Source organism: Bidens hawaiensis, unplaced genomic scaffold (assembly GCF_021521415.1).
Source record: "Bidens hawaiensis isolate Kalapana, Puna unplaced genomic scaffold, B.hawaiensis_p1.1 tig00017681_1, whole genome shotgun sequence".
In the NCBI taxonomy this organism is placed as follows: domain Eukaryota; kingdom Viridiplantae; phylum Streptophyta; class Magnoliopsida; order Asterales; family Asteraceae; genus Bidens; species Bidens hawaiensis.
Genome location: NW_027492671.1, coordinates 327,276 through 338,213, shown reverse-complemented (window position 1 = coordinate 338,213; position 10,938 = coordinate 327,276). Strand labels below are relative to the sequence as shown.

Sequence of the window (10,938 nt, the reverse complement as noted above, 5' to 3'; positions counted from 1 at the left end):
TTTTATATGCTTTTTATTATTTTTCTTTAAGACCGAGAACCGTAAAATATCATATTTGATAGCATATCAGGTAATATTTTCAATCATTCAAAAACTAAATAATTAATTTGGCTATATTACTATCTATAATCTTAATATATAAAAGAAGACAGTGACATTAAATCAAACCCACCCAGGTTTCACAAAAACAAATTGAAAACCTTACCATTAAATCACACTCAATATTTGGCCGTAAACTAAAACCACCAAAACCATATGCTTAATAAACATAATATACATGATGATTTTTGTAAAAAAAAAAAAAAAATAGGGGCTCTAAATATTTGGTGGCCGTAAGCAGTGGCTTTACTTGCTAATAAGCTAGGGCCGGCAGTGGGTGGCACCCCCTTTCATTTGGCTGTAGTGGTGTTTCCGTGTTTGGCGCCCCCACCATATTGATATGTAGATGGGTGGCGTCCAAAACACTTTATAAAACTTAATAAACTTTTGGTATGTATTTCACTGAATCATCGTATATGGAATTACATCAATATATATATGATCAAAAAGACATAATTCACTCCACTAAAATAGTCTCTAGACTGAAACATGAATCAGGCTATAGAAATTTAGACACTTTGTCTCGATAGATTAAAACAAAAACCTGTATTTGAGTATCATCGAACAACATTGAAGTTGAAAAGAGCGCGTTGTGATGTCGAGCGAAAACTCTTGCTGATGATGATGATGCTGCAAGCACTCTTGATCTCACGAATCTCAGCAACATCTTGGAACACACAAAGTGTAGCAAATTTACCGGTTTAAATAAAATTAGCCGTCATGTCTGTTGGATTTTATTTGACTTCTATTAAATAAAATAAGGTGTCATGCCTGTTGGATTTATTTGACTTCTCTATATCTAGCTATGAACTATTAAAGTGCTATTACCTTTTATGTAATTATTGCTATATTGTGGTCTACCCGCTAGCAGCCTAGCAGGTTTTCTTCTTCTTCTTTAGCACTTTATTAAACAACCAATACAATCAAATACGACAAAACAGAGTCTAGTAAGATACTACACAACAACACAACGACAACAAAACCAGACCCCAAAAAGGTCCCAAACACTCCTCAGTTGACAATAAATCTAACCCTATCCTCCCACACTAAACTTAGCCCACTCGATCTATTTTTTACCCAAAGAAAACTAAGAGCTTTAACATCCTCCACCACGCTTCTAACTGAAATCATCAACCCACCAAACACCATGTCGTTCCTTGCCTTCCATAAACATCATATGGTAACCATACATACTGCGTGAAACGCCTTTGCATTTCTCTTTAGAAATGTAGTAAATTTATATAATTCAAGGAGATCCCGGACACTAATTGCAAACATTTGAGGTACTTTACACCAAATGGAGATAGCTTGCCATACCGACTATGCCAATCCACATGAAACGAAAATATGTTCGGTCGTCTCATCCAATTCACCACAAGCCGCCACTCAAATAGCTTTTAAACGAGTTATAACATCTCATATATTTGTGAAACCCTTTCATAATCAAACCTTAATTATATTATTAACTTCCTTACAATAAATAAAATTAAAATCAAAAAAAATATATAAGCATTAGAAACGAAACATGTAAAACAACCCCCGTATTACGAGGGATAAAACCTAATATATAACAAATGATAATCATAAATATATAAAATAAAACAAAATAAAATAATAATATTCAATAAACAGTCCCACCCGAACTTGAAAACCTGCTTGAGTTTGGTGAGACTCGTGACCTGCTTATTTTTTACTATAAAAAGTGTTTCTTAAATACGAATAATATTTTTTTAATCAGATATTAGTTTTTAGCATATCCCTATTTTATAGATTTTCATATCAAATATTTGGTAAGGTTAATTTTTAATTTAATGAGATGCTATAACCCATTTAAGGGCTATCTGGATTTGGTGAGAGCCATACCCGTAAATTCGGGTCAAATGCAACAGAAGCTTCCATTTGAAATAAAACATTCTGGTTGCTTGTAAGAAGGCGAGGAGCAACCAAAAAACTTTTAAATGTTTTATTTATATATATTTAAGATTATATCTATTATTTAGCTTTTTATCATAATTTTAATACAACAATAACTTATGCGTGTGTATAGTTAACGTAAAAACAAAACAAAAATGTGCTAATCATGCGAATCAAATAGTGTAGTTACACATACAAGTATCGTAATTATTATGTAATTAGTTGTATCATATGCGGTGTTTTGTATACAATGTAATTATGTTGTTTATAGTTTTTGTAACACTGTAATTACACTACACTATAAATTCAAAACCAAATTGCAAAGATTAACTAACTCAATGAATACATTTGGTAGTTCAACAAACTAATAAACAAATTAGGTGATTAAACGAATTACTAGATCAATGAAAACGATTGAAGAACTAAGTACCTTGAATACCAACATAACTTCCGCCATTGAAGAACGTGATTCAACAATTGATCGCTCTGGGATTTCAAGTGAGAGATTGTCACAGATTGATAACTAATTGAATCTAGGTCTCTATTTCAATTGATTGATTTACGTTGATCGCATCTAGGTCTGTTTCAAAAGGTCGCATCTAGTTTCAGATGATTGATCGTATCTAGGTCTATTTCAATTGATCGATCGCATATACATTTGTTTCAATTGATCAAGCAGTTGATTATTACAAAGTTGTCACCACGTTATTTCTTATTTTTGTTAATTCGCACGCTTAGCGCCATTTTTTTTGTTTGTGTTCATCTAAAGAAACTTTTTTAAGTTGTCTGATTTGTCAACTAGCACACTAAATCCTTTCCCAAGCTACTCAAGACATTATAAAGTTGTCATAGATGTCGAGTGGTTATAGACTTGTAGGTAGCTTCAAGCTTTGAAGTTTAGTTTATGTGAGCCGAATTAATTTTCGGGCTGTGGCCCATGCCATAGTTTGTGGACCACATCATAATTAGGGGTGCAAACAAGTCAAGCCACTGACGAGCTCCTCAAGCTAAAATCGATCAATAGAAAGCTTGAAACGAGCCAAGCTTTTTCAAGCTCAAACCGAGCCCAAACCTCAAATAGAGTTATCAAGTTGGAGCTCTAGCCTTATTGGGAAGCTCGTTTAGGCTCGTAGAGCCTTAACGGGCCCTGTGTATTTTCAAATTTTACCTCTTTTGTACTTAATGTGTATTAATTGCACAATGCATAAACGAGCTCGAGCAAAGCTTTAGCTCGTTTACACGAGCTCAAACCAAGATTTGGCTCGTTTAAGATGCTGCACGAGCTTGAGCCGAGTCGAGACTCGTTTAAGGTTCTTCTCACAATATATAAAAATAATTAAAACATATATAAAATAAATAATAAATGAGCCTAGCTCGAATTGAGTGCGAGCTTGAAAAATGACTTGCAAGCTGAGCAAGAGCTTTAGAAAAAGAGCTCGAAACGAGTTGAGCTTGAGCTCAAGCTCTCGTAAGTTGAAACGAACTAAGCTCAAGCCTAATCAAGCTCGGCTTGTTTACACCCCTATTCACAATTCAAGTGCATCTGTTAGGCCGACATATAAATCCTTGTGGCCTAAACATATGCTTGCCTAAATACAAACATAAGGAAAATACAAATAGTCACAGAAATATAAAGAAAATGTTAATCAAATCCTAGCATAAGTAGCTGAAAAATATGTTAACCGGTCTTTTGTGACACATAAAATAGTCACAAGACAGTTATCATATTTTTAAAACGCAAACGAGTCGCTAAAACCATTAGTCAGTCACTACAAAACATCACTCACTGTTTTCTTCTTCGAGAATCGGAAGAATCCCCAAAGCTGAAGATCCCAAATGCATTCCTCTAACAATGCCACCATAATCTGTCTTAATCTTATAACAAAAAAGCAACACCGAGTCCCACAATGCTGTTCTTCCCTGCAATAAAATAAAACATAAACTCTATTACCAAACCGGATGGCATCATAAATAGTTTCAAGCTAATATATGCATACCTCAAAAGAAAACTGTGGCTTCTTATCCCAATACAAGGCGAAAACAGGAGGGCTTTGTTTGCCAACCACCAGTAAACAAGCTCCGGGATGAAGCACAGACGGGACTCCAGTAATTACACCTAAATACTTCTCGGGAAATCGTTCTTTGGGTGGAAGTAAACCTAAAAATAAAGGGTTTTTGCTCGACTGTACACCCGCATGGCACGTGGGGTCCACATGTAGCATCCACTTTGGGTGTTCCAAAAAAGCACAAAATAGATACAGCAAAAGATGTGAATCAGTTGGAACTTCAGTCCACTTCTTACTCAAGTTGTTTCCGTTTGTAATATATTCATAGTTCTTAACACAAGTTCCTGCAGCAAGCTCTGCAAAATATCGGTTCACACGGGTATTCACAGTTTAATTTTCATGCACTCAAACTTGAATTTTAAATGATTAATTGAATTACATATTATAAAAATAATAAAAAAACAAACTAGGTGTTGTGAGAGAATTCTACTATTCGTTGATTAGTAAAGAATACAAACTTTAATGCATATTGTACAACTAAATGGTATTATATATTTAGTTTATTTTATTTCAATTCGCACCTTACTATACCGAGTGTAGTTAATGTCCCAGTACTATGACAAACGCAACCGATACCAACCGAACAACACAGATACTTGTGTCGGTATTATCGTGACCAGTATCGGTATACGTTTTTATGCTTTTCAACTGATGTAAAACACGTGACAATATCCTTTACAACATAGGTAGTGATATCGGTATTCGTTTTTATGGTTTCCGTGCGAGGATGATTACTAGCTTAATATAAAAAAAGGAAAATATTAAAAAAAAAGGACTACCTCGGATTCTTTGTACTGTATAATCGGCCCGTATATGACTCTGGGGTGTCAAGCCCTTAGCCCATTCACCTTTCATTAAAGCTAGAAGCTTCTGGTGTTCTGTAATGGCATCTATACACTCCTGTATGACAGGTATTGAAGGGTTCTGAGCTGGCATCTGTTGGAGCCCACCTAGTGGAGGCCTTGCTACAAAAAAAAACATCAAATTTGACAAACACCTATGGAAGATATGAAAAAGGAGTCAAAGGTACTTACACATGGAAGCATCAAGAGTTTGCATAAGAGTCGTGCGCAACTGAAGAAGCAATCCGTCTTCATCAAGTGTATAGGCAGACTGCCAATCATTAGTACTCTCACTGGAAGTGACAGTTGTAGTAGTCGCAGCTGTCAAATCAGTTCCTATTTTGCTGATTGTGACAGATATACCAAGTTTAGAAGCCGTCTCCATAACCTATAAAATCAGAGATAAAAAGGTGTTAATAAATCAGTGGTATATATTAAGTGAAGTGTCTTTTATCAGTGCTAAATAATCATTTAACAAAAACAGAAGAAACGATAGAACACTAACAACTAAACAAATGGGGTTTTCTTGTTTGTGTTCGTTTGTTAAGATGCATGTTGTTTGTTGAAAGCGTGTTGTCTTTGTTGTGCTAATAAAGTAACAAAATGACCATGAATGATTAGATAACAGATGCACATAATGTAACCAATTTGGATGAATTAGTGTGCATGCATACAAGTTAAGCAGCTTTAACAGGCAAGTAAAACTATATAAATAACAAACTGCATCAAACCTTTATGTGACTGGTTTCAATTTTGAAAAGCAAAGGATTGAGCACAACTGAAGAAAACCACTGTCTGATAAGGTCACGCCACTGCTCGATTTGTGGATAAACACCGAGGCGGTCAAAGGCATCAGTTGACTCTTCCATGGACATAGGTGGAGGTAGATCACCTTCCCCCTTCTTTGGTGGAGTGCTAAACTTCTGAGAACCAGGAGACATACGAACAGGCCTTAATGGTGTACTTCTTGTCGTACCAGAAGTATTGGTACTCGGGCTAGATATACCAAATCCGTTTACTGTAGGAGGTGGAGTCGCCATTTTACCAGCAGAAGTTGAAAACTTCTCCTCAAAATCTGCTAAGAACGATTCAAGCTGCTGTTCAGTTGATATCTCTCGTGTAGAAGAAGCCCGTTTACTTGACCAAGGAGTGGAAAGTTTTTGGTCCGGGCCTGGTGGTGTCTTTATGTTTGGTGAGGAGACAAGATAGACTGATGGAGAAACTGGTGGTTTTGATGGAGTGTTGAAAGAATGCATCTTGGTTCCACTGTTTGAAGTCAATTTCTCACTGTTTTTACGGGTCAAGTGGCCCGAAGTGACAAATGGTTGGTGAAGAGGGACAAGTGGGCTTGAAGGTGATGTGCTGGCTTTAGGTTTAGGTGGCTCTTTTGATTCAGTCTGCTTCAACTTTGGTTTTGTTCCCAATAGCTCTCGTTGTCGGTTGGTTAGATTTGGTTGGTTATTGGAGGTAGATGCAGGTGTGGAAGCTTTTATTTTCCATAATGAGATTGCTTTGATAAGTGCAAATAACGATCCAATCCAAACCAGAGCCGTGACAGCCTGCACTACTTTCAAGAAGATATCTGTAGACAAACATAAAAAAAATTGAGTACATAACTACATACATCAACTCAATATTTAACAATTTAAAACCAGAAGCTACTCACAAGCAACGTCTTGAGTAACATATCTGAGTTTGGAGCTGTCAATGATATCGTTTTCCCTAAAATAGTATACAATAATAGAATGTATTAGTTTTGGATACAAGAAGCTTATGTAAAAGAAAAGGTTACCAATCTTGCTTATTCATGTTATGAATAACCAGCCCCAGGCCCAACCCAGTACCGGGATAGACACTAGAAGAAGCAGCATGTCCATTCAACCACCCAGAAACTGGAATGATTAAATGGCACATTCCAAGTCAGCCAGACGGAATTGAGGCATCAAGAGCATGGTGAATATTGCATATAAAGAGGACTGAGAATAGTTTCTTAAGCATTTCATTGTAGTTGTTAGTTATCTCTCCCTCTCCCTCTCTCCCTCTCTCTCTCTCTCTCTCACACACACACACACCTACACTCTTTGTAATTTCTACTTCTCGTCACTTGTAGCTCTAATTTTGATCTGATAAACTTCCCCTGCTTCCCAATTCTGCTATATCGATTATCATATACCTTTCAATTCAGGCACTATGATTTTAGCTCCTATGGTTTCTATCTTAATGTGTTTTTCTAACTTTTGTTAGGTTACATATGAATCTACTATCAAATTTGACAATCAGGTTATTTCTCATAACAGGTATGAACACAGTTGTCAATAGCGAATAGCGGTAAATAGCGACGGGTCACCCATATGCTACATAGCGAAGAGCGGTAAATAGCGACCGCTATTTCATATTTAACGATAAAGGAGTATAAAATTTTTAAGCAAATAATAAGGGTTTATATTCACAAAATAAGCAATAACGGTGGAACTTGTGGAAGGTGCAGCTGTTTGGTCGATAAACAAGCCTAAAAAATAAGTTTCTACAACTTTTTATATTAAAAAATAAAAAAAACCCTAAATACCGCTATAGTCACACTAAATGACCGATATTTAGTATATAGCGGCCTATAGCCACATCGCTACATAGCACGCTATAGCGCCCACTATCACCACTATTGACAACTATGGGTATGAACATTTGAATAGCTGTTTGTTTCAGTCAAATTCAACTGGTTTTATTTTATATTTTATAAATTACAATTCACACATCAAGCATGCTCAAAACAAAGTATACCAACAAGCAATACCAGAAACTACTAATCAAGCAATAAACAGAAATGTAACTTAAACAGTGAGATATGGCACGTGAAACAAAATGTATTAATGCAGGATTAAATCCTAGAGCTTCTATCTTAAATTCTTGATACACTTTTGTTAGGTTACATATTAATCAACTATGCTGATAACAATGCATGAGAATTTGGATACAAATTCGACAATAACAGGCATGAACATGAGAAAATCTGAACAGCCATTTGTTTCAGCTAAACTCACCTGGAATTAACTTCTAAACTACAATTTGTAATTGAAACAGTGAGGTATAGTGCGCGAAGCAAAATGTATTAATGCAGGATTAGATCCTAGGGTTTCTATCTTAATATACTTCTGTTAGGTTACATATTAATCAACTATGCTGATAACAATGCATGAGAATTCGGATACAAATTCAACAATAACACCTATCAGCATGAGAACATCTAAACAGCCATTTGTTTCAGCTAAACTACAATTTGTAACTGAAACAGTGAGGTATAGTGCGCGAAACAAAATGTATTATTGCAGGATTAAATCCTAGGGTTTCTATCTTAAATTCTTGCTACACTTTTGTTAGATTACATATCAATCAACTATGCTAATAACAGTGCATGAGAATTTGAATTTGGATACAAATTCGACAATAACAGGTATGAACATGAGAACATCTAAACAGCCATTTGTTCAGTTAAATTCCCCCGGAGTCAACTTCTAAACTACAATTTGTAATTGAAACGGTGAGGTATAGTGTGCGAAACAAAATGTATTAATGCAGGATTAAGTCCTAGGGTTTCTATCTTAAATTCTTAATACACTTTTGTTAGGTTACATATTAATCAACTATGCTGATAACAATGCATGAGAATTCGGATACAAATTCAACAACAACAGGTATGAACATGAGCACATCTAAACAGCCATTCGTTTCAGTTAAATTCACCTGGACTCAACTTCTTAACTACAATTTGTAACTGAAACAGTGAGGTATAAATATTAATTCTTAACGCGCTTTTGTTAGGTTACATATTAACCTACTACACTGATTTGCTGATAACATTGCATGAGCTACCTATGAAAATTTGGATACTAATTTGACAATACCACGTACAAACATTTGAACAGCCAAATTCACCTGTAATAAGCTTCTAAATTACAATTCACGCATCAAACATGCTCAATACGAAAGCAATAGCAATAAACAGAAATAGAAAACAGCGAGTGTGTGCAAACAGCAATACCTGCGAACGAAGGAAGCTAGAGATAGAGCAGAAGCAGATGACAGAGAGAGGATGAAGAAGAACGTGAACTTAGACGGACGGAGGCTGTTGGTAGTTAGGGCAGCAGAGAGAGCTTGATTCTGGTGCACGGCGAACTTTGTGACCGGGTTAGCTGACTCCTTTCGTCCGGCTGCCTCCATTGGTGGAACGATTAGTTGTGATTTGGTGAGTTAGGGTTAGGGTTTGTACTGGTCCGCCATTGATAAACCTTCTCGAGTTTCCAGGTTGTTCAAATAGGAGACTCCCTGCGAAGTGTTTTAAATTTTCAACAATTTTACGTCTTTCGAACGCGGGGAGAATTGAAGAATGCAAGGAGTCATTGGTCAAGCAATAAGCAAATTCAGTAGCGGTTCTGGTATCGATTTGGTACCGATTATGTACCAAAGTTTTTGAGTTTTGGTATTGATATGGTACCGGTATTTCTTGAATTTTACCTTAAATACCGGTACCGAACCGATATCGAACCGAAATTTGCGATACCGGTACCAAGAATTTGCCTTTTTCAGGATCAGTATTTTTGGTCCTTAGGTTGGTCGACTGGCGAGTTGCGAGTAGAGGTGTGCAAATCAGTTCGGTTTGATTAACAAAAGTCAAACCTGGTTTATTATCGGTTTCGGTTTGGCTTTTGATCGGTTTTGGCCGGTTTTGGTTTAGTTAACGATTTGGAACCGGGTTCGGCGGAGAAAATTACAAATTGGTTCCAAACCTACGATTTTAATCGGTTCTAAACCGGTTTCTACGTAATCGATTTCAAACCGGTTCGTTTCGGTTTGATTTTCAGGTTGGTTCGGTCAACTGGTTAATTTTGCCCACCTCTAGTTGCAAGTACTCAGTCTAGGCAGGGAGTACTCGGGGATTTTACTCGTTGAGTACTCGACGCCTATGCGTGATTTTTGCAACCATAAGTTAAATCACATAAAATGTGTTGCTTTCGTGGACAATCATGACATGTGGAGTTCAGGTTGTCATTGTTAGACTTACGTTGTGGCAAGCGGGCAACTGGCTTCAGCGAGTGGCGCGAGCCATGTTCGCGAGCCATGTCGGCCAACAACACCACAACGCCCTCATTTCACCACTCGCCGTGAGCGAACGCCGCGACCCCAGGCGAGCGTGCTCACTTGGGCTAAAGAAAGAAAATCAATGGGTTGGCTCACAAATGAATGAATTCAAGGGGCGCGAACGACAACGGGGTGAATTCACCAGTCAGCCCAATGTTACTCAATATGATTGGATGAATTCGAACGCCAGCTTCAACGACAACATATCGTCTTAGCGGTGATTGATTTGGAATTTCGTCATTAGATAATATGGATAAGTGTTAGATTGGATTAATCTTAAGCATCTTAGTGATTAAATGATTTGGTCGGTTCTCCTAGCAATCCAAGGAGTGATTTAAGAGTCTATTAAATACTCATAATAAACTAATTTGTAGTATTTGTCTATTAAATAAAATAATTATATGTAATAATTTAGTTAAACTAAATAAATAGCGTCTTAGTCACAGTTAATTTTAAGGTTTACGGGTTTAGTGTTTAGAATTTAAACATAAAAATCAAACAATAAAGAAAATGAGCTTATTGTAGTGAAAAAGAAAATAGTCAAGAACATATCGAAGTATTTAGTGACAACAACAACACTAAAAAGTATAGAGAGTTTAATGAGAAGTGGCAACAACATTAAACGGTAGGTGCAAACAAGGACCAGAGGCAGACAACGACAATGATGGGGCGAATCCCAGTACATGGAGGCCGACAACGATGTATTGAGGTTTATAGGTAGTTATTTTTATATCTGCTAAACCTTAGTTTTGCAAATACAAGTAACGTGAAATGTTATAAAATTCCATTTTTTTAACATTAATAAATCATGTTATAAAATTTCCCTCATTGTTTAAATCGGAGATGCATAAAAGATGCACCATTAGAGAGAAAACAAGAAATGG

The 10,938-nt window shown here is 36.4% G+C and overlaps 1 protein-coding gene across 1 annotated transcript; it reads right to left on the bottom strand.

The window, feature by feature from the left end:
* Window positions 1-3,522: 3,522 nt before the first annotated feature.
* On the bottom strand, window positions 3,523-9,298 carry LOC143554457 (uncharacterized). Its single transcript, XM_077044199.1, has 7 exons — window positions 8,958-9,298; window positions 6,588-6,643; window positions 5,653-6,503; window positions 5,114-5,309; window positions 4,859-5,044; window positions 4,011-4,375; window positions 3,523-3,933 (listed from the first exon to the last, which is right to left on the bottom strand). Exons 1-7 carry the CDS (start codon window positions 9,134-9,136, stop codon window positions 3,793-3,795), a joined length of 1,974 nt encoding a protein of 657 aa, XP_076900314.1. The 5' UTR covers window positions 9,137-9,298; the 3' UTR covers window positions 3,523-3,792.
* Window positions 9,299-10,938: the final 1,640 nt, after the last annotated feature.